Source organism: Rosa rugosa, chromosome 1 (genome assembly GCF_958449725.1).
Source record: "Rosa rugosa chromosome 1, drRosRugo1.1, whole genome shotgun sequence".
In the NCBI taxonomy this organism is placed as follows: Eukaryota; Viridiplantae; Streptophyta; class Magnoliopsida; order Rosales; family Rosaceae; genus Rosa; species Rosa rugosa.
The window spans coordinates 68935340-68958931 of record NC_084820.1 but is presented as its reverse complement, the minus strand read 5'-3'; the positions used below and the strand labels follow the sequence as shown (position 1 = coordinate 68958931).

General features: G+C 41.0%; 5 protein-coding genes across 5 annotated transcripts; 2 read left to right on the top strand and 3 right to left on the bottom strand.

Annotated features, from left to right (window-relative positions):
• Positions 1–205: 205 nt before the first annotated feature.
• Positions 206–2701, bottom strand: LOC133726443 (uncharacterized). The gene is made up of 6 exons (XM_062153994.1): positions 2157–2701; positions 1603–1707; positions 1149–1484; positions 994–1071; positions 855–920; positions 206–764 (listed from the first exon to the last, which is right to left on the bottom strand). The coding sequence occupies exons 3-6, from the start codon at positions 1356–1358 to the stop codon at positions 492–494; spliced, it is 627 nt and encodes a 208-aa protein (XP_062009978.1). The 5' UTR covers positions 1359–1484; positions 1603–1707; positions 2157–2701; the 3' UTR covers positions 206–491.
• LOC133733979 (disease resistance protein RPV1-like) lies at positions 2153–2674 on the bottom strand. The gene has a single exon (XM_062161645.1). It carries the CDS (start codon positions 2672–2674, stop codon positions 2153–2155), a length of 522 nt encoding a protein of 173 aa, XP_062017629.1.
• Positions 2702–3153: 452 nt separating the features above from the next.
• On the top strand, positions 3154–4786 carry LOC133733970 (disease resistance protein Roq1-like). The gene is made up of 5 exons (XM_062161633.1): positions 3154–3512; positions 3589–4168; positions 4240–4317; positions 4426–4491; positions 4570–4786. Exons 1-5 carry the CDS (start codon positions 3154–3156, stop codon positions 4765–4767), a joined length of 1281 nt encoding a protein of 426 aa, XP_062017617.1. The 3' UTR covers positions 4768–4786.
• Positions 4787–4853: 67 nt separating this feature from the next.
• Positions 4854–20692, bottom strand: LOC133726440 (HIPL1 protein). Its single transcript, XM_062153991.1, has 8 exons — positions 20369–20692; positions 12936–13093; positions 12050–12838; positions 11746–11962; positions 11471–11649; positions 11122–11363; position 9268; positions 4854–5898 (listed from the first exon to the last, which is right to left on the bottom strand). Exons 1-8 carry the CDS (start codon positions 20460–20462, stop codon positions 5497–5499), a joined length of 2082 nt encoding a protein of 693 aa, XP_062009975.1. The 5' UTR covers positions 20463–20692; the 3' UTR covers positions 4854–5496.
• An 873-nt stretch (positions 20693–21565) lies between these two features.
• On the top strand, positions 21566–22030 carry LOC133713016 (uncharacterized). The gene has a single exon (XM_062139141.1). The coding sequence runs from the start codon at positions 21566–21568 to the stop codon at positions 22028–22030; it is 465 nt and encodes a 154-aa protein (XP_061995125.1).
• Positions 22031–23592: the final 1562 nt, after the last annotated feature.

Here is a 23592-nt window from a genome sequence, read left to right as displayed (position 1 = left end):
GGCCTGCAGAGGCAATAGTGCTTCTCCTACTTGCACCAGGATAAAACCGACAACTCGGACAATGTGGACGGAAATGGCTCTAAGGGTGTTTCTATCAACCCCCAGGATGGGATTAATGGGAGGATGGACAGCTCTTCACCTAGTAGGGAGTAGGAATGATGAAAAGTGAAACGGGAGGTAATTGCAAATCTATAGGCAGGGATCTTACAAGAATGAAGCTTGAGAAGAATGTGAACAGTTCACTTTGGTTAACATATGCAGACAAGGCAAATAAGAACTGAGGAAAGATAAAAGTATGCTTTCTCTACAATATCAATTTGCCTTCATGGCTTACAAGAAAAAGCAACAATGAACACAGAAGGAGCTACAGATCCGGTAATAGATTGTTGGATTCTAACCTGAATGATATATACTATTCTGTTGCATCATTAGATGTGGCGAATTACATACAGAACTCTATTATAAACGTTCCTCCTTAGTCCCTCGCAGAATTAATGCCTGGACGATTCACTGCTCACTGCATCATTGAAATCCCCGAATCTAACATTAAGAAATTGCATCGTTGCCTTCAACTCATGATTGACATTAGCACCCCAAATTATCATCTCATTCTCAGGAACAAAACTGAGCAGGATTTTGTAATCATCATATCCATCAAAATTTTCAGGCCCTCTTCCATCCAGTAGAACATCTGTTGCCGAGTCTAATGCATACAAGGGGAAACTGGAATTCGAATTTTGCTGCAGCTCTGCTATAATTTGCGCCTATAAAGCAACAAGTGAAGTGACAATGTCTCCAATTTCTTACTTATTTCGAGCTATTTAAGGAAATCATATCCGTGGGAAAATTCATACCTGAGCATTGTTCTTTCTCCGTATTGCTTCTATTTCAGCAATAAGAGACCTTTCTTTATCACGAGCCTGCATGTCAGCAAGTCATCATATGATCAAACAAAGTTGTAAAACAAGATTTAGTAGTGTATATACTGTGTACCTGAACATATGACCTTCTAATAGGCTCCTCTAGGTCTTTAATCATCTGAAGGTTCTGCTGAAACTGTGTCTTGATAACCTGCGTATCGCATACTGTTCAGTAAATTCTCAAAGAGTAGTGTAGTGTAGCTATTTGAGTACAGAGAAAAAATTTACATCTATGCCTTGCGTCCCATATACATTATCAACTTCAAGTACACTTAGCAGCTGTGGATCTCTAGTAGTTATCACTATTCTGCTTCCTGAGCCAAACCACTCCCGGCTCCTAGCAAGTGCATTTAATTGGTCTAGTTTGTTCACATCATCAAGAACGACAAGCACTCTTTTCCTGCCAGCTACATCTTTAATCAACTCAGTTCCTTCCATAACACCGGATATTTCTACATTGTCTACTCCCAGAATATCTGAAAGGAGCCGCTTTGCAAGGCAACTAATCCATTGGGTTGTTCTGCCATCTTGTTCACATCTTTAATGAAACTGCTGCTTTCAAACCTATAAAAATTCTGGTCATATGCATCTTTTGCCACGGCAGTTTTCTCCATTCCACAGATGCCTATGATGAGAATCTCATCTGATATTACACTTAACAAGGAATTCATGTATTCTTTACCAGCATCTAATCTTGAGGGGAAGATGGAAACACTCAAGTGCGCGTCTTGATATCTACTCAGAGCTAGCATGCTTTACAATTTCTTTTATGAACTTCGATTGAAGCCTGTCAAAGATTGACAAAATCACAAAAACGATTATAATCAGAGTGATAGCTAAAGTGAACCATAAATCAAAGACAAATAATTTGGAAGTGCTGCGTTACATGGTTTGTCATTCTCAATTACATGACTTCTCACTTTCTCAGATGCATTACATGCATAAATTTCCCTTGCGCTGATCAAATTCTCGCTCATATAACTGAGCACTAGAATTTTTCAGAAGCTTAGAATTGTCTTATTCTTACCTCTTATGGTATCCAAAGTTGGAAAGAAAATGAAATTCAATTTCCTAAACTAAACTTCACTAATCAGATGAGCATTTAGTTTGTATGATTTAACTAGCTATCACCAGTTTCAAAATTCTAAATTGAGCTGATCTCTTTCTAAAATCTTATGATCTGAACAACCAAAAAAAAAAAAAAAAAAAAACTGAGAAATTAGATTCTATAATTACCAAGTAGCAGCATCCTGCATATCAAAGCCATAAGGCTGACTAGCCGCTTCGGTCAACGACACTTTCCAAGCCTCCAACTTGTCCTGGGTCCTGCCACTTCTTTCATGCACAGCAAGTGCTTCTGAAAAAGTGCCCATCTGCTGCTGCACATCACAGGGATCCACATCGCAGAAAATGGGCAAAATGACCTGACCCGCTTCCCTGTTGCACTCTACAATCTTGACCAACTCATCCAGACACCAGCTAGAGCTCGCGTAGTTGTTGGAGAACACTATGATGGCGATTCTCGATGTCTGTATGGCCTTGAGCAGATCGGACGCGATCTCGTTGCCCTTCTGAAGGTTAACGTCGTCTTTGAACGTGGGAACGCCGGCGTCGACTAAGGCCTTGTGGAGGTTTTCAGTTATGTTGTGGCGGGTGTCTTCGCCTCGAAAGCTCAAGAATACGTCGTGCCTGCGCCTTGTTGCTGACGAATAGAAGGAAAACGACGATGCCTGTATTCTTGTATAGGCGGCCATACTCGGTACCCTTTTTTTTTTTTTCTTTATAACTCGTATTACAAAACAAGGTTGTCTAACTTCACATTCTCTGTGAGAATAAGAGTAACTTCCTAGCTAGTTGGTTCAGTCAGCGACGCGTAGTGTTTAGGGAATAGTTTGGTGACTTGGTCCTTACTATGAGTGGTTTGTTCAAGTCGTTCTTTTGATTTCCCACTGAAAATTAGGAAGACCTATTTGTCTACCATTTTCCGGGAAATAACATAGAAAAGACAGAAGAATTACATGGAGTTACGAATAAACTGGTGCGGCTGCTGCTTGAAATTGGTTCTCATCAGATTGTCGATCTCCTGATTCTGATTTTCAATTGGCACCACTGTTGAGACTATATATGGCTTCGTCCTCTACTTATGACGTGTTTTTGAGCTTCAGGGGCATAGACACTTACGAAGGCTTCACCAGCCACCTATATGATGCTTTGAAGCGTGGTAGCTAGTTTAATGACGTTTGCAGCTGATAGAGATCTTGAAGTTGGAACAACCAGTAGCCCCAAACTGCTTAAAGCAATCCAAAGGTCTAGGATTTCTGTCATCGTTATGTCAGGGAGCTATGCATTTTCGGGATGGTGTCTTAATGAACTGCTTTGCATCATGGAATCATGGAGAAGGGAAGATAGATTGGTTTTGCCAATATTTTATAATGTCGATCCATCTGACGTCAGGAAACAGAAGGGTGGTTTTGGTGAGGCACTAGAGGAGCATCATCGTTCCGGTCGGATAGAGCAAACAACAATGCTCAAGTGGAGGGAGGCTCTCACTCAAGTTGCCAATATATGCGGCTGGGATACCAAAAAAGAGAGGTAAATCTCTGTTTATATAGGTATCCATGGACTGCCTTTTGTGTTTGATTAATACTTTTGTTGATAACAACTCCAGGCACTCAGAGTTAGTCTATGACATTGTAAAGTCTATCCAAAGTAAAGGACTTCCGACAAGGCTGAACATTTCCATCTATCCCCTCAGATATGATACGTGTGATGAATATCTCAAAGGTTTTTTGCAATTAGGATCACAGGAAGTTGTTATAGTAGGGATCTGCGGACCAGGCCAAATGGGAAAGAGAGCTATGGCCAGAGTTATGTATGACCAAATTCTACAAAATTTTGATGGTGGCTGCTTCCTCGCAGATGTTGGCCAAAGATCAAATCAACCCAACTATCTGGTTCATCTACAAGAAACACTTCTTTCTGAAATTCTCTCAGAGAGGAATGTAAAGATCTCAGATACTAGAATGGGAATAGATCTGATTGCACAAAATTTGTGCTCCAAAAGGGTTTTAGTTGTTTTGGACAATGTGGATCATTTGAGTCAAATCTATGCACTGGTTGGAGATTGCAAGTTTTTCGGTCCGGGAAGTAAAATCATCATAACGACTAGAGATGTGCAACTGCTAAACCTGTTTGGAGTGGACCAGTTCATTTTGGCTCATGGCCGTCCTCTGCCAGAAAATGTTGGGGTAAGTTTAGTAAAGATGTATGCTTTAGTTGTGACTTCTCACCCAAAAATTAAGTAGCTTTTCATTTCTAGGCCATCTGGGAGCCATATCAGCGAAGTCGTTGCATAGTTGCAGGAATCAAGGAGTACATTGAGACCTTTAATCAACAGGTATGTTTAAGGAGGCCTCAGATCTTCAAAATCGATCGATCCTAATTTTTCCTTTATAATCCATCTCTACTATTTTGTAACCTTGTAAATTGGCTCTATCACTTGTAGAGACGAGAGAGGTTGAAGCACCTTCAAGCTGTTTTTCTCCAAGAGCGCCAGAAAAACGCAACTCAGGTACTCTTTCTTATGATGTGAAGAAGCTGTTTTGTGAGCTTGCAGTTTGCACATATCTGATGTTTTCGTTGTTTACAGGAAAGATTAATTTTAGAGAGTTGCTTGAATTCCATGGTGAGGGCTGACGCAGACGGATTTGATCGGATTGATAAATTAGGTTTACCAGCAATAAACCTAGCAAAAGAGTTCTGGAGTCCACCAGAGATAAAAGAGAATAATCTCAATTTATTGATAAAAGATGAAAAGATAGGTTTGCCGTCGCTTAAGGCGGCTTAAATAAGAGAAAATAAACCCTAGGGCGACTAACAATGAAACCCTAAAGCCCATGGGTAAAAACGAAAACAATCCGAAAATAACTAGGAAAACCAAAACGGGTAAAAATAGAAAAACGCATTTTTGAGGCCCTAAATGACCCCGAAAGCCCGAAAAAGGTCACACGTCGTGGCAAAGCAACGAGTTTGATTTCTGGCGCGATTCCCTTTCCGGAAAGGTATGGTGCGTCCCAATCGGACTCCGAGAAGCTGTTTCGCGTCTACTAGTCACTTTTCGTTTTCCTCCTTTAACACGATCTAACTGCTCTTCAAATTTAGTTGCCATCTGTTCTGCATCAAGGGCAGTGCCTCTACTGCTTACACAAGGACAACAGAGACAGTGATGGACAGAAATGGCTCCAATGTAGTATCGATCAACCAGAAAATGAGGATCGATCTTGAACATGAGTTAACAAAAAGATTGGGAGGTCTTCACCTGACACAGACATGAAACATGGAAGCGGAGGTAAAGCAAACATCTATAGGCATGGACCTTACTAGGATGAAGCTTAGGCACCATTTCATGACTTGGTTATATAAGAATTATATTCTATGTCATCTCTTGTAACCCCATTTATTTCCAGAAAATGTGAACACAATTGATTTATTGTTAATATTTGCAAACATATCAAATCAGAATCAAGGAAACAGAAACCTTTCTTTCTTTTCAAGAACAATTGTCCACTTCGATAATTTAAAAACCAAAAAACATTAAACAGTAAAAGAGCAACAGCTCCGCTACTACTGGGTTGTTCAACTTCCTAGTGCTTGAAGTGGAGGGAGAAGGAGAAGGAACAGAACCTGGATGGGAAAAAGATGAAGCATTTTCTTTGGAGCAAGTGTAGTTGCACCGACTAGGCCTAGCAACTCTATATACACCGGTACTGGCTAAGATAAACATGTCTTTCCTGTTATCCTGACCAAAGGAGAATATGAACCCCAATGCAGGAACAGAGCTTCCTGCCTCAGCACTGCACTGGATAGGAGAGTCCAGAGCACAACTGACCGGAACTATAGTACTTGTGAAGTTTCCGCTATCTTCAGGAGTTTCTGTACCTGCCCATATGTGACCAGCATACAAATCCGCATAAAGATACTATTGGAATATTGGAATATGCTGTCTAGCTACTTTGCTGCTGTCCACGTTTAGCTACTTTGCTACTGTCCACCTTCTGAACAAAGCTGCTGCTGCTGATGCTATACCACATGCTGTCTAGCTACTTTGCTGCTGTCCACGTTTAGCTACTTTGCTACTGTCTACTTTGCAGCTGCTGTGTCTACTTTGCTGCTGCTGTCCATGTTCCAGTCATAGCTGTTCACGTTCCAATACCTTGCTGTGCTCGGTGTACATAGTTGCTTTACACTTCACTGCAATCTGCTTTCATCTTCTATTTATAGTTTTAGCTTGTAACACTCCATTTAAGACGATGATATATCAGAATACATTCCACAAATATTTGTCCTTCATTTTCTTCATGGTATCAGAGCAGGAATTCAAAGCCTGACTCTGTAATTGTTCTTGTGTAGTTCCCAAGCTTGTCAGCTTATTATGGCTGGGAAATCTGGTTCAAAAAATGAGGATTCTCTTCTAACCTCAAATTCTTCCGATGTTGAGTTTAATCCAAACCAACGTCTTAGCTCTGTTTTGTTGAATGAATTCAACTATCTTTCTTGGGCTAGAGCTGTTACACTTGCTCTTGGAGGAAGGTCCAAGCTTGGTTATGTCAATGGAGTTATACAGATGCCAGAAGCTGACTCCCCTACATATAATTCTTGGTTGTGCAATGATCAACTTGTTATGTCTTGGTTACTCAATTCTATGGAAAGCAGAATAAGGGAGATTTTTAGCTTTTCTGAGTCTTCTATGCATCTCTGGAAATATGTTAAAGAGATGTATGGAAATCAGAATAATGCTGCTCGAGTGTTTCAACTCAAGCGAGATATTGCTGATCTACAACAAGAGGGTAAGCTCTTTGTTCAACACCTTGGTAGCCTTACAAGCATGTGGAATGAGCTAGATGTTTACAGACCTCATACCACAGAGGCCAGTGTTTTGTTAAAAAGAGCAGAGGAGGACAAGATTTTTCAACTCCTTGCAAGTTTAAGCTCAGATTATGAAGATTTGAGAAGCCACATTCTCATGAATTCTGAGCTTCCATCTTTCAACACCGTATGTGCTACGATTCAAAGGGAAGAGGTTCGAAAAAAGGTGATGAATATGGAGAACAAGTCTAGTCTGTCTGAAACTAGAGCCTATGTTTCAAATCATAGGCAAGTTGAAGAGAGAACATACAAAGGCAAGAGAACTGATTTGAAGTGCACTTACTGTGAAGGTGTTGGGCATGTCAAGGACAGATGTTGGGTTCTCCATCCTGAGCAGAAGCCAAAGTTTTCAAAAGAAGGCAAAATTCTTCAAAAAGGCTGGAGTACTCCATCACACAGAGCAAAACTTGCTGATGCTTCTTCTACTGGGAGTATGATGAATTTCACCTCTAATCCCGCTGCGCTTATTAATGAATTTGCTGCCTATCTCAACAAGAGGCAGATGCATGGTGGAAAAGAAGAACCAGCTATAATTGGGAGTGAAAGCCACACTGCACTCCTTGGAAAGTTTGCTGGCTTTCTTGCAAAAACTGATTGTGTCTCACATGAAGAAGCTTCAGGTATTCTAAAATCCTTCTCAACTGCTCTAAATGTTTGTGCTATGGATGATTATTGGATTATAGACTCAGGAGCTACGGATCACATGACAAATAAGCTAAAAAATTTGCATGACTTTGAAAAATTGTCCACTCCTTCTAAAGTATCAGTAGCAAATGGCAAAGGTGTTTCTGTTTTGGGAAAAGGAAAAATAAAATTACTTTCTAGTATCATTGAGTCAATTGCTCTTTATGTTCCTTCCTTTCCTTTTCAACTTCTGTCTGTTGGAAGAATTATACATACCTTAAAATGTCTTGTCATTTTCTCTCCTTACAAGGTTATATTTCAGGATCTCATCACCAAGGAGACGATTGGTGAAGGTTTCTTCTTGAATGGACTTTACTATTTGTCAAAAAACCCTTGTACCTCTAAGGCTTTTCAGACTAGTTCAAGTTTAGCTCAAGATCACCATCTTTGGCATCAACGTTTGGCTCACCCATCTGAGAAAGTGTTGTCTTTTTTGTTTCCTAATATGTGCAAGGCAGCTAATCAATGTGATATTTGTCATTTATCAAAATCCTCTAGATTACCATTTACTTCTTCTTTGTCTAGGGCTAATAAATCTTTTGAAATCGTGCATTCAGACATTTGGGGTCCAGTTCTTGAGTCCTATGATGGTTTTAGGTATTTTGTAACCTTTGTAGATGATTTTACAAGGATTACTTGGTTGTATCTTTTGAAACTAAAAAGTGAAGTTGTGGATGTTTTTAAAGATTTTCATAAACTTGTCATCACTCAATTTTCATCATCTATTCATATTTTACGATCCGATAATGGTTCTGAGTATATGTCCAATAACATGTCACAATACTTGAGCATAGAAGGCATTGTTCATCAAACCAGTTGTGTTGGTACTCCCCAACAGAATGGGATTGCCGAGAGAAAAAATCGAGACCTTCTTGAAAAAACCAGAGCCCTTATGTTTCAAATGAATGTTCCAAAAAAATTTTGGTCTCAAGGTGTTCTCACTGCCACATATCTCATCAACAGATTACCTAGCAGAGTGCTTGGTTTTAAATCTCCTCTTGAAGTGTTGAAAGGTAGAAAGATTGATCTGTCTCACTTAAAAGTCTTTGGCTGCACATGCTTTGTTCATATTCAAGCTCATCAACGTGATAAACTTGATCCTAGAGCTGATAAATGTGTTTTCCTAGGATATTCATCTACTCAAAAGGGGTATAAATGCTACAATTATGCTACTAAGAAACTCATTGTCTCCAGGGATGTAAGATTTGATGAAGATACTCCCTATTTCACAAGAAAATCATGTGATACTGGTCAGGGGGAGTATTTATCAGATCTGTTTCCAAGCCCTAATCTTCCTATTGTTGAGGATTGCAATCCGTTTATCAATCCTGCTATTCCGGTTCAAGAAGTTCCAGCTGTCCTTTCTGATCCAGAGATTGATATGCAATCTGTTGATGAGCCCAGTTCTCCATCTGCAATTGTTCTTCGTAGAAACCCTCCACGAGAACGAGGTCCTCCATCAAAGCTCAATGACTATGTAACCTACAATGCAAGGTATCCGATGACACACTTCATCTCTTATAATAAATTTTCATCTGCTCATTCTGCATTTCTGAGTGCCCTTGATAATACTCATGAACCTCAAAGTTTTGAGGCAGCCAATCATCTTGCTGAATGGAAGCAGGCTATGTCAGATGAACTTCAAGCTCTCAATGATAATAATACTTGGAGTATTGTTCGAATTCCTAAAGGGAAGAAAGCTGTAGGTTGTAGATGGGTTTATAAGACCAAGTTTCACTCTGATGGCACGGTGGAGAGACATAAAGCTCGTTTAGTGGCTCGTGGTTTTACTCAAACATATGGGGTAGATTACAAGGAAACCTTTGCTCCTGTTGCTAAAATGAACACAGTAAGAGTTTTGTTATCAGTTGCAACTAATCATGCATGGCCTCTCTACCAAATGGATGTCAAAAATGCTTTCTTACATGGTGATCTTGAAGAGGAAGTCTATATGAGGTTACCTCCCGGTCATTCTCAATCTCATGATCCTGATATAGTGTGCAAGCTTCACAAAGCCATCTATGGCTTAAAACAATCTCCACGTGCATGGTATGCCAAACTTAGTTCAGTACTTGAAGAAGTCGGTTTTCACAGAAGCAATGCAGATTCTTCATTGTTCATTCGCATTGGCTCAACCAGTAAACTTCTGGTGCTTATCTATGTTGATGATTTAATCGTAACAGGTGACAATGCTGAAGAGATTGAGTTGCTCAAACAATCACTTCGAAACAGGTTTGCTATCAAAGATTTGGGGATTCTTAAATATTTTCTTGGTATCGAAATGGCTACTTCTCATAAAGGCCTCTTTCTTAACCAAAGAAAGTATGTTCTTGATTTGCTGCAAGATGCAGATATGAAGGATTGCAAACCAGCCCGCACTCCCCTTGACAGTAAGCTGCAACTTGATGCATCAAGTGAGTCTCCCTGTAATCTAGCTGTCTATCAAAGATTAGTTGGTAAGCTTATTTATCTCACGATCACTCGACCTGACATTGCTTACGCTGTAAGCATTGTCAGCCAATTCATGCATACTCCAACTTTGGCTCATCTTCACATTGTAAAGCGAATCCTTCGCTATCTCAAAGGTTCCATTGGTAGAGGCATTTTGATGAAAAACAATGGAAACACTCACATTATGGGATATACTGATGCTGATTGGGCAGGCAACTCCCTTGATCGTAAATCCACTACTGGCTTCTGCACATTTGTTGGTGGTAACCTGGTTACTTGGAAGAGCAAGAAGCAAACTGTTGTTGCTCGTTCTAGTGCAGAGGCTGAATATCGAGCTATGGCCTCCACTGCTTGTGAGCTTATTTGGCTAAAAGGTCTCCTCTCTGATTTGGGGTTCCCTAGTAGTCAACCAATGTCTCTTTTCTGTGACAATCAAGCTGCAATGCACATTGCTTCTAATCCAGTCTTTCATGAAAGAACCAAGCATATCGAGGTTGATTGCCATTATATTCGAGCTCAAGTTCAATCCAAAATTATTGATACTCATTACACTCGAAGTCATGATCAGTTGGCTGATATTTTCACCAAATCTCTCTCTACTGCTCAGTTCCATCGAATTCTTGGCAAGCTTGGCTCAATGAACCTCCTTGATCCAGCTTGAGGGGGAGTATTGGAATATTGGAATATGCTGTCTAGCTACTTTGCTGCTGTCCACGTTTAGCTACTTTGCTACTGTCCACCTTCTGAACAAAGCTGCTGCTGCTGATGCTATACCACATGCTGTCTAGCTACTTTGCTGCTGTCCACGTTTAGCTACTTTGCTACTGTCTACTTTGCAGCTGCTGTGTCTACTTTGCTGCTGCTGTCCATGTTCCAGTCATAGCTGTTCACGTTCCAATACCTTGCTGTGCTCGGTGTACATAGTTGCTTTACACTTCACTGCAATCTGCTTTCATCTTCTATTTATAGTTTTAGCTTGTAACACTCCATTTAAGACGATGATATATCAGAATACATTCCACAAATATTTGTCCTTCATTTTCTTCAGATACCTATAAAATTTTACAAACAGTCAAGTTAGAGCTAATTCCTGTAAGTGAAAGATCTTATTGGTTACCAAAAATAGTAACATTTAGCTTACCTTCCATACATGCATGGATCTGTCATGGACCGGTAAAAGTAGCCACCAGTGATTGATGCAGAACCTTCAGCCTTGTTGACATCAGAGTGGTTGTATCCCATTACAGGGAAAATCGGGTTGATAGAACTCGTAGATGTATTTCCTCCTGGAGACTTTGGGGGATGGTATGGAAAAGCACCCTCATATGCACGCCATCCGTAGTTTCCACCCTTGGTGACTATATCAACCTCCTCATATTTGTCCTATAACAACAATAGCTTAAGCATTGATACTAATACCCGAAAAAGAAAAAAAAAAAAAAAAAAAAAGTCGAAAAGCATTTAAATTCACTACATATGCTGCCTCTAACCTGACCAACATCAGCACAAAGGAAGTAGGAAGGTCTTTCAAGATCAAAACTACATCGCCAAGGATTTCTAAATCCTAGAGCCCAAATTTCAGGCTGCAACTCCTTATCTTCAGAAAACGGATTATCTCCAGGAACAGAATAGTTTCCCCATAGGCCAAGATCACTAATTGAGAATGCACCTGCAAACAAGTATTACAAGTATAAGGTAAACATACACTACATTAGTGAATATGGTGTCCTAGCTGGGGCATTGGAATTTTTCTGCCATTACTCACTTGGTAAGTAGTCTATGTCGAGCCTCATAATCTTTCCAAGCAAGGATTTCTTGTTTTGTGAAAAATTGTAAGGGTCACCTACGCTACCACCATCTCCCATCATGAAGTACAAATACCCGTCTTTGGGTCCAAAAAGAATTTGACCTCCATGATGGGAAGTAAATGGAAGTCCCATAGTGAAAATTCTTCTGACTTCCAATGGTTTAACATTAGTGACCTGAAATTCAGACCATATGAGTACGTATCAACTAAGGTCAGTCATAACTGTAATGAGACAAATCTATACAATTATGCAGATATTTACCGAAGAAGGTTGTGATGCGGTACCATTAGCAGTGAACTCTGCTATGATACTGTGATATTGACATGGCTGAGCACCATTATCAGAACCAAGCTTGGAAGGATCACATCCCACATATGAGTTGCATGAACATCTTCCTGAACATTCTGGCCATCTAACCTTATCACAGTTAAATGAAGCAAAGAAACGGCCATTCTGTAGATAATTAGGATGGAATGCTAATCCCATCATTCCAAACTCAGTGTCAGCATACACTTGATCAGTAAGATCAAGAAACGGATTTGAATCATCAATCACCAACGTTTCTCCTGATCTCTCCTCAGGAACAGTTGCCAGCCATACTTTCCCCGGTTGATCAGATAAGAACACGCGATTAGACCCATCTGGATGAGGTACCATGTTAAGATAAGATCCATTTCCAATTTTTTCAAGGCACATGCCACTTGGGGGACTTGGAATTTCAGTGTTGTTCAGCAACACAGGTCCACCATCAAAACAGACCAATTCCCCATCAGAAGATCCACCAAATGTATCACAGAAAGCACTTTTTGACTGCCATATATCACTCAGCTTGGAAGTAGAATTAAATGGTGTTCCACCTCTACCTTGCAATGCAAATGGAGAACTCAATACAGATACATTTTGGCATTCATCCCAAACCTTGGTACAAAAGTCAGCTCCACTGTGTTGATATTGGGTTGAGTTTGATGAAACAGTTGAGTTGCAGAGAACAGGAACTTCACGAGGCACTGATTCCGTTCTGTATAGATCTGCGGAAAACTGATCACATCTCTGCAGATATATGGTTCACACATGTGAATTGTTGAAAACAGGTTACACACACACACTAATACTAATTGAGAATCATATCCTTTATAGGATCTCTTACCGAGCAAAGTATAGATTTCAGAAGAGAAGCACAACTGAGATCAGAAACATTCATAGCCTTAAATAGATTTTGCAATTTCATATCATCAGTGGAATTACAGCAAACACTTTCATTGTATTGACAGAACGAAAGTGGGGTCTTTGGCTTGAAGGGTGACCCTATATTATTCCAATATTGAAGCAGAGGGCAAAGAAACCAATCAGCAACTATAGAAACAAAAAACTGGAACAAAAATCATATAATGTTGTAGTATACATGAATCATATTGTAGTATATATGAGTCATAGTATAAATGTCTATATCATGTATAAATAGGCACTTGAGTGTATAGATAAGGTACTTGAGTGTATAATATAGGTATAGAGACTTGTGTGACAAGCTTTATGCCAAAGGGCAACAAGCATGACAGATTTCATCATTGAATGCAAGTATGTGGAGCTGCAGCCCTCAATCAACAAGAGAAGATTGTTACCAAATTGAGTTTCTCTTAGAGCTTTCACACTAGCTATGTATTCCTATAAATACACTCCTTTGTGAGAAGAATAACACACATGAATCTCCATTCTCTCTGAATTATTACTCTCTCTATATTTCTGTCAATTTATGCTTGTCCTCAAACACGTTATCAGCACGAAATTGCTCTAGAATTAGAATCGAAATTGTCAAAATAGAGGAAGTTCATAATCCGATTAAAGCCATTTTTCCAAACCTACAAAAAACCTCCAAACCCTAGCACATATCAAAGCCCTTGATCCAAGAAGCCCAGAACCGGTTTCAGAACCGCCAGAACCGGCCGGAAACAGCCTGAACCGGCCACCGGAAAAATTGAACCGCTGCCGAACCGCTGTCGAAGCCCTGCCGAGCCCTGCCGAGTCCTGCCGAGATCTGCCGAGAAGCTGCCGAGACCTGCCGAGCGAGTCCTGCCGAGTCCTGCCGAAAGCTGTCGACAGCACCTGCCAAAAGCTGCCGAGACCTGCCGAGCTCATCTGCCGAGCCCCTGCTGCGCAGCTGCCGAACAGCTGCCGAAGCACCTGCCTAGCAGCTGCCGAGCTGCTGCCGAGCTGCTGCCTAGCACCTGCCAAGTTGCTGCCTAGCATCTGCCGACATATTCCGACAACTTTCCGGTGACTTTTCCGGCGACTTTCGGAACACTTTTCCGGCGACTTTCGGGACACTTTTCTGACAACTTTCCGGACACTTTTCCGGCGACTTTCGGGACACTTTTCCTGCAACTTTTCGGTCATTTCGGACAACACTATTTCGAGGTATTGCTTATTAAAAGTTCTCGTTTTTGAGTTTTTATTCATTTTTCTCCTCTTTCTTTTTATCGGGAACTTACAATCAAAAAGCGGAATTATAGAAATTCACGCTAAACGAACTAAGAGCGTTCGTGACCAATGAACTAAGAGTGTTCATAATATTCGGACTAAGAGCGTCCGCGAGCATCGATCCCTAAACCCTATTAAACATCATTGTTTAGGTCTAATCCAAATATTCTTGGAAATTGATTTCTTGGTAGCATAGCTCGGAAATCTGATTATTTTAGTTTTCGTGGAAGTTTAAACTCCGAAACTAATATATCTTTTCTTCTTATCTTCAGGATGTCGAATGAACCTAGACTCGATTTTCAAATCCTTGACTCAACAGGTTTGGAATACCATAGTTGGAGAACCGACGTTGAGAACCATCTCACATCGAAAGGGATATTGCCCATCATACAGGCACCAAGTGCGGGCCTTGTGTTCCAACGAACATCCATAAAGCATGCACAAGCAATTATCTTGATGCGACGCCATATGGACAAAGCACTCAGATTAGAGTATATGTCCATCAAAGATGCAAAGGACCTATGGGCAGCGCTAGAAGAGCGCTTTGGTAATATCCAAGATTCCCTCCTCCCTGACTTGAAGGTTCAGTGGAACAACATACGCTTCTCAGACTTCAAGTCTGTTTCTGAATACAATTCAGAAGCTCTTCGCCTAAAGGCCATGCTGAAGTTCTGTGGAAAACCTATCACAGAAGAAGAGCTAATTGAGAAAACTCTCTCTACCTTCCCCGTCTCAGCAATCATACTATCAAAGCAGCATCGCACTGAATTTAATGCTGGACGACTTACAAAGTTCAATGAGCTCATCAATCTTTTGTCGGTAGCTGAGAAGCACGACAACATCCTTGTAAAGAATTATAATTCAAGGCCCGTTGGAACCAAAAGCGTTCGTGAGGCGAATTATATTGCACCCAAGAGAGGGCGCAAGGAGCGGTACCCTACTAATAGGGGACATGTATACCCTAATAACAGGGGACATGAAGGACGAACGGGTCCATATAACCGCCCCAACAAAGAAGGCAGCCGCAACTATAGTGCGGGCACACGTGGTGGTAACTACACACGTGGGAGAGGTGGATATAACAACACCATGGGTCGTAACACTGTGGGCCGTGGAGGTCGCACCATACGCCGTGGTAGTAGCAGTAACAACCCGCCTAGGGAATATCCACAACGTGCACCACCTGCACCTCAAATCAAGGGAGGCAACCACAATGACGTGTGTCATCGGTGTGGTTCAATCGAGCATTGGTTTAAGCAATGCCAGGCAAGTACTCAACTAGCTGCACGCTACAAGGAGTACAGGGAAATAAGGGAGCAAGAAGCCAACCTTGCTGAAGAAGAAAATGGTGAAGATGTCAATCTCACCATAGACGACTTCAAAGCTGTAAATGAAGAGCACGAGGATGCCGCAGACTTTGATTAGAATAGTCTTTTCTATTTTCCAATAAAACGGCAAATGTGCCTTAGTCAATAAATGACAATTGTATTGACTCTTTCTCATGTGGCGTACCTAATGAAGTATGATGTCTAGGAAAGTAATTGAGATCGGGGTATTTAAGCGAGCCTCGCTCCACCAACATCTCTCTACTTCCCTGGTCATATTTCATTGGAATTACCAAACGGATTGAGCAATTACAATTTGTATAAGTTTGATTTTATTTTGGAATAGACTTTGGAAACTTTGATGTAATCATTGGTTTTTTCCTTATTAAATAAAGTATCGCATTATCATTCAATGTCATGGACATGTGTTAATATTCCGAACTTTATTTTTTCAGTATGTTTTCGGGAGAATTGGAATGCCTTCTTGATAGTGGCACCACACATACTATATTACGACATAGGCAATTATTCTTATGGATGACGCCTAGTCAAACTTCAGTAACTACGATGGCAGGACCATCACAATTGATTCATGGTCGAGGACCAGCTCAATTTTTGTTGCCAAATGGCACAAATATTAATATCACCGAAGCTCTATATGCTCCAAGGGCTAGAAGAACCCTATTGAGTTTTAAAGATATAAGAGCCAATGATTTTCATGTGGAAACACATAGCGAGAATGGACAAGAGTTCCTTTGCATTACCTCTAATAACTACGGAAAAACACGAGTATTAGAGAAACTTATGTGTCGCTCTAGTGGATTGTACGCAACCACTATTAGAGTCATTGAATCCAACCATGTCATGAATGAAAATTTATGGGATTCCGACACATATAGGCTTTGGAACGACCGTTTGGGACATCCAGGTCGTGATATGATGATCCGTATATTAAAAACTTCACACGGACATCCATTCTTCAAAACGAAAAGAAGTACGAACCAAAGAGAGGTTCAAAGAATTACTTCCCAAGCATATCATTCGTTTTGCAAAGCTTGCTCTTTAGCAAAAGTAGGATTGAGACCATCCTATGCAAAGGACACTAAAGAAAATATACCATTCTTGCAAAGAATACAAGGTGATATTTGTGGACCTATCCATCCAACTTGCGGACCATTTAGATATTTTATGGTGTTGGTTGATGCATCGACACGTTGGTCACATGTCATGCTCTTATCCACAAGAAATGCTGCATTTGCTAAACTCCTAGCACAAATCATTAAGTTAAGGGCTCACCACCCTGATCACCCTATTAAGTCAATTCGTCTTGACAATGCTGGGGAGTTTACATCAAAGACTTTTGATGATTATTGCATGTCCATTGGGATCGAGGTTGAACACCCTGTCCCTCATGTACATACCCAAAATGGTCTCGCAGAAGCTGCCATTAAAAGACTTCAAATGGTTGCTAGGGCATTGGTTATGCGCACCAATCTCCCTATTTCTGCTTGGGGCTATGCAATATTGCACGCAGCTGTGCTTATTCGTCTAAGGCCCACTGCCACACAACCCTTTTCTGCGTCCCAGATGGTAACTGGGTATGAGCCAAATGTCTCACACTTACGCATATTTGGGTGTGCAGTCTATGTGCCAATTGCGCCGCCACAGCGCACTAAAATGGGTCCTCAAAGACGATTAGGCCTTTATGTTGGCTATGACTCTCCAACCATTATCCGCTACATAGAACCCTTGACAGGTGATCTATTTACCGCTAGATTTGCGGATTGTCACTTTGATGAGACAGTCTTCCCGTCATTAGGGGGAGACATGAATACTAATGTTCAACAAAAAGGACAGGAATTGTCGTGGTTTGTCCCCACTTTGTCTCATCTTGATCCCCGAACCGCACAGTCTGAAATAGAAGTGCGGAGAATTCTCGATCTTCAGAACGTAGCAGAATCGATGCCTGATGCGTTTTCTGATATCGCTAAAGTGACGAGATCACACATACCTGCTGCAAATGTACCTGCAAGGATTGATGTCCCTAAAAGACATAATGCCATCTCAAGAGTACATGAGAATGGCGCCAACGTCCCCTCTATGGGTGACACATTGGCTAGGCCCACGGCTCCTGCCAGGAAGCGCGGGAGGCCCATAGGTTCGATGGATTCTCGCCCAAGGAAGAAAGCGAGTTTGGCACAAAATAATCCATTAATCATCGATACAAATAATCCATCTCATGAGAATATTCCGGATTATGGTTATGTCCAAGAGACATCATTGGGGGACGCTCCAATGACAGAACCAAATCCAGAGAATAGAGAGATCTCCATGAATTACACTAGTATACATGTGATGATGGATAGAAATTCTATGACTATTGATGATGCATTTGCATATCATATTGCAAAAGGAATTATAGAATACGATGATATCGAACCTCGCTCCGTTGAAGAATGTCAACGAAGAGCAGATTGGTCTAAATGGAAAGATGCGATCCAGAATGAATTGGATTCACTAACAAAGAGACAGGTATTTGGGTCTATAACGCTGACACCACCAAATATAAAACCTGTTGGCCATAAATGGGTCTTTGTTAGAAAGCGTAATGAGAAAAATGAGGTTGTTAGATACAAAGCCCGCCTTATGGCGCAAGGTTTCTCACAACGCCCTGGAATCGACTACGAGGAGACATATTCTCCCGTAATGGACGTTATAACGTTCTGCTACCTTGTCAGTTTGGTAGTTTCCGAAAAACTTGACATGCAGCTTATGGATGTGGTTACAGCATATCTCTATGGGGATCTAGATTCAGAGATATATATGAAGGTTCCAGATGGACTTCAATTACCCAAATCAAGTGGCTCTAAACCACGGAGCGCGTTTTCAATAAAATTAAGACGCTCACTATATGGATTGAAACAATCCGGACGGATGTGGTATAACCGTCTAAGTGACTACTTGATTGGGAAGGGATATGTTAACAATGAAATATGCCCTTGCGTGTTCATTAAAAAGACAAGTTCCGGATTTGCAATTGTAGCAGTTTATGTCGATGACATGAACCTAATTGGAACTCTAGATGAGTTAAAGGAAACTGCTAAATATTTGAAATCCGAGTTTGAGATGAAAGATCTTGGGAAAACACGGTTTTGCCTCGGAATAGAACTCGAGCACCGTAGTGATGGGATTATGATCCATCAGTCAGCATATACTCAAAAATTACTAAGGCGCTTTAATGAAGATAAAGCAAAGCCTGTTAGTACTCCCATGATCGGCCGTAGTCTTGAGCCCACAAAAGATCCGTTTCGTCCAAGGGATGAGGACGAAGATTTATTAGAGGCTGAAATACCCTATCTAAGTGCGATAGGCGCATTATTGTATTTAGCTCAATGCACAAGACCGGATATCTCATTCGCAGTGAACTTGTTAGCTCGACATAGTTCTGCGCCAACACGCCGTCATTGGATTGGCATAAAGACAATCTTTCGATACTTAAAAGGTACGATTGATATGGGCTTGTTTTATCCCTACAGAGAGAAAAGAAAAGACGGAAGCATGGGATCAGACCCCAAGAGGCAAAAAGCCATCTTCCGTAATGTAGACGCCGGTGACACCGTCCATGGTGACCGACGTTCTCCTCCTCCCCTCCATCAAAATGATAATGATGTTTTGATGGGATTTGCTGATACAGGGTATCTCTCTGACCCTCATAAAGGTCGCTCCCAAACAGGTTATGTCTTTACCATGGGAAGCACGGCGATATCTTGGAGATCTACAAAACAGACCCTTGTTGCTACTTCCTCAAATCATGCAGAGATTATTGCTCTACATGAAGCTGTGCGTGAATGCATATGGCTAAGGTCTATAAATAGACACATTCGAGGAACTTGTGGTTTGAAGTTCACCACAAATGAGCCTACATGCATTTATGAAGATAATGCAGCTTGTATTGAGCAAATGAAATTAGGTTTCATCAAGGGCGACAATACCAAGCATATATCACCGAAATTCTTTTACAATCAGCAACAGCAAACACTTCTAAAAATTGAAGTAAATCAAATCCGATCAGAGGATAATGTAGCGGACTTATTTACTAAGTCGTTACCAAAATCCCCTTTCGAGAAACATGTGAAGAGCATCGGATTAAGAAGGTTATCCGAACTCCCATGATCTTCAGGGGAAGTCTAAATCAGGGGGAGTATCCAGAAACATACTCCACACTCAACGCGCGTTGTGCTCTTTTTATCCTTCGACCAAGGTTGTTTTTTCCCACAGGGTTTTATTACTTGGCAAGGTTTTTAACGAGGCAATTTCGAAGCGCACGGCCTAGACAATGCTATTAAACATGAAATATCCAAGGGGGAGTGTTGTAGTATACATGAATCATATTGTAGTATATATGAGTCATAGTATAAATGTCTATATCATGTATAAATAGGCACTTGAGTGTATAGATAAGGTACTTGAGTGTATAATATAGGTATAGAGACTTGTGTGACAAGCTTTATGCCAAAGGGCAACAAGCATGACAGATTTCATCATTGAATGCAAGTATGTGGAGCTGCAGCCCTCAATCAACAAGAGAAGATTGTTACCAAATTGAGTTTCTCTTAGAGCTTTCACACTAGCTATGTATTCCTATAAATACACTCCTTTGTGAGAAGAATAACACACATGAATCTCCATTCTCTCTGAATTATTACTCTCTCTATATTTCTGTCAATTTATGTTTGTCCTCAAACATATAAAAGATTTTAACAGAGAACTAAGCACTCACTCATATTAGTACACAACGGATGCGACGAAGAATAACAAGCAAGTAGCAGAAGGTTACAGAATATGAAGAACACAATAGCAAAAACACCCCTCATTGTAATCACTTGAAGCAGAAACAAACAAAAGCCACCTTTCTATCTTTGCAATATACCAAAAACGAACATATAGCCCAAAATAGAAAGCGGGAGCAAAAGTTGCTTTCTGGTTAAAAGCAATTCTCCAAAGAACAACTACCCACTCAACCCAGTTCAAATTGTAGGTACAAAAATTCCAAGTGTTCTTTGGCGCAAATCAATCCTTGGTTTTCTTTATCATAAGAAACCGTTGACGTTTTTCGTTTGAAGAACTCCATGGATATAAGAAATCAGAGAAATTGATGACAAAAAAGTAATCTAATTTTTTTTGAGTTAATAATATAGAATAGCAATGTAGCAACTTCTTGTCGATCGGTTCGTCAGAGCTGACTTTGCTCGAAAATCTAATAAGAAAGCTGTAAGTTGACTACTTGATCCAACTCAACATATTGAAGTATTGAACAATGGTAATATAAAACACGCAAGTGGGTTCTATTTAATCAAACAAAAACGGAGAGGCCGAAAACCAAAATCTTTATCGACCTTAAACAATCCCATTGGATTCACTTTTTGATACGAACAAGTTCTTCAAAGCCATAGAAAATGAAAAGCTTTAGTCTTACTTCACCGTGATAAATGATCAGAAGGCTTTGAAAAACAGAGAAAGATTAAACAACGTTGCTAATCTCCATGGTTGTGATCCATCCCTTCTACAACATTAAAGGCTTAATAGGCTTACCAATCCCATCCAACCTTTTGAGAAAGATTCTCGAAAATGGCGAATTGTTCTGGAGAAATGGTTGTTGATTTAGTAATAAAAATGGACCTCTGAAAACGTCGCGTGTATAGCGGTAGTCCACTTGTCCTAAATCAACTAGGAATGTAAGTTTTACCTACTAGGGGAAGAAAACAAAATTTTCATTGGCATATATATGGGTGTGCAATTAGCCAATTAGTACACATCTTCTCTACAAACAAATATCCTTGGACCGAGAAATTCAGTTGGTCTCTCGCAAGACGCTTCCTCAAACCTCATCGATTTCTCAGCTGTCAGTCTCATCGTTTACCCACCTTTTGGATCAATCTTAGTATTTGAGAGTTTTGGGGATCTTTAGCTAGCTGCAATGTTCTACGGCGCATTAGTATGGGACCCTTGGCTCATTATTGTCCAAATTGTGTGCCTTCAATGTTTACACTATCTCACTCTTGGATTGTTCTTGACAATTCTCGTCGGGACTCGTGTGTCCCGAATGAGCCTTGCATATTACTTTGATTTTGCTACACTCACTGTTTCCACTGTCACTGGGCGGTGCGTCATTGCTTCGTTTGTGCTCACTGCACTTGCAGGCGCTGTATATCTGCTCTTTCTGATAGAGAGGTCGAAAAAGTGCTTAGACTTTTCAGTCACCCTATACACTGTCCATCTTTTTATATGCATCTGTTATGGGGGTTGGCCTTCTTCAATAACATGGTGGGTTGTAAATGGCACTGGAATTGGAGTGATGGCTTTGTTAGGTGAATATCTCTGCATCAGACGTGAACTACAAGAGATCAAGATCCCTACAGCACGATATTGCTTAAATGTTTGAACTTTGAACATTAGGAAAATCATCTAGGAGGAGCAATGCATAGTTGCATACTGTACGTGCTTCTGATTAATATCATTTTTATTGTTGTGCTTCTGATATTCATTAATTTTAGGGGCTGTGACCAGTTACCCATTTTTAGCCCAAAAAATGCCCACTTACTCCACCAAGAGTTTTTTAACCCCATTTACCCAATCTTACATCTATTGACATTTTAGCCCCTGTTAATTAAATTAAAACTCATCCATCTCTTATCAGTCTCTCTCTCCTTCCCAAACTCTCTCTCTCTCCCCCCGATCTCCACCTCACTCTCTCTCTCTCTCTCTCTCTCTCTCTCTCTCTCTCTCTCTCTCTCTCTCTCTCTCTCTCTCTCTCTCCTCCCCATGATCTCCACCTCCGGTCTGTCTCTCTCTCTCTGATCGCCGCGCCGGAGATGCAGTCCAAATCTGAACACGACGATGAAGCTCCAGTCGGCGATCCAACGTTCTCGTCGCCGTTCGATTGATCGGCGATCCAGCCACTCCAACGTCCTCGTCGCAGTTCATCGGCAATGTGTCTACTGCCCCTAACGCTGCCCCTAAACCCTAAACTTAACACGAAGACATTATTTGGGGGCAGTAATGTGTCTACTGCCCCCCACTAAACTATTATTACTGCCCCCCACTAAACCATTAAAATTTGCCCCAGTTTTGTGAAGGGTTCTGACTTCGTATGAAGACATTATTTGGGGGCAGTAATGTGTCTACTGCCCCCCACTAAACCATTAAAACTTGCACCAATTAAGTGAAGGGTTCTGACTTCGTATGAAGACATTATTTGGGGGCAGTAATGTGTCTACTGCCCCCCACTAAACCATTAAAACTTGCACCAGTTTCAAGGATTCACAGTGTATTGCACTTTATCACAAACAAATCAACAAGAGATGATTACTGTCTCCTAAGAAAGACATTATTGGGTGGCACTAATGTGTCTACTGCCCCCCAATAGACCATCAAACATTACACCGCTTCCTATGTTTCGCAGATTATACAAGTTATTCACACTCAAAACAACAGATAATGTCTAAAAACCCACATTATGAGGGTCAATATTCTGTCTACTGCCCCCCACTAGACTGACACAAACAACACAATTTTTTTCATTTATCAACTACTGCAATTTAACACTACATTTACTTTGGAATAGCAGTTTTCAGTCCGTCAATAAATAAAGCAGTCATCATTGGCCCCCAATACAAAGTCTACTGGGGGGCACTAATGTTACAACTTTTATGGTTATGACTGCACAATAGCAGATAGCCATTTTCAGTCCGTCGTCGATTCCTTCAGAAGGTCAACCCCGGCCTCGCCGAGCTTCTCAGCGACGAGGACCGTCGGCTTGGCGTCGAGCCTGGCAGCGGAGAGCACGACGACGAGTTTCGGCGCGGCGATGGCTAGAGCAGGCGTCGTGGGCGACCTGCCGGAGGGATGGAGGGAGGGAGAGAGAGATCTGACGTCTTCTGGAGAGAGAGAGAGAGAGAGAGAGAGAGAGAGAGAGAGAGAGAGAGAGAGAGAGAGAGAGAGAGA

Coding starts and splice junctions, on each gene's coding strand:
- LOC133726443 (XM_062153994.1), bottom strand. CDS start 1,358: ATGGAAGGAACTGAGTTGATTAAAGATGTAGCTGGCAGGAAAAGAGTG. Junction 1,072..1,148: donor ATGGGACGCAAGGCATAGAT/GTAAATTTTTTC, acceptor TGCGATACGCAG/GTTATCAAGACACAGTTTCA. Junction 765..854: donor GGAGAAAGAACAATGCTCAG/GTATGAATTTTC, acceptor GTTGCTTTATAG/GCGCAAATTATAGCAGAGCT.
- LOC133733979 (XM_062161645.1), bottom strand. CDS start 2,674: ATGGCCGCCTATACAAGAATACAGGCATCGTCGTTTTCCTTCTATTCG.
- LOC133733970 (XM_062161633.1), top strand. CDS start 3,154: ATGACGTTTGCAGCTGATAGAGATCTTGAAGTTGGAACAACCAGTAGC. Junction 4,318..4,425: donor TTGAGACCTTTAATCAACAG/GTATGTTTAAGG, acceptor TATCACTTGTAG/AGACGAGAGAGGTTGAAGCA. Junction 4,492..4,569: donor GCCAGAAAAACGCAACTCAG/GTACTCTTTCTT, acceptor CGTTGTTTACAG/GAAAGATTAATTTTAGAGAG.
- LOC133726440 (XM_062153991.1), bottom strand. CDS start 20,462: ATGAGGGGTGTTTTTGCTATTGTGTTCTTCATATTCTGTAACCTTCTG. Junction 11,963..12,049: donor CCGCATCACAACCTTCTTCG/GTAAATATCTGC, acceptor TCTGAATTTCAG/GTCACTAATGTTAAACCATT. Junction 11,650..11,745: donor CGACATAGACTACTTACCAA/GTGAGTAATGGC, acceptor ACTTGTTTGCAG/GTGCATTCTCAATTAGTGAT.
- LOC133713016 (XM_062139141.1), top strand. CDS start 21,566: ATGTTCTACGGCGCATTAGTATGGGACCCTTGGCTCATTATTGTCCAA.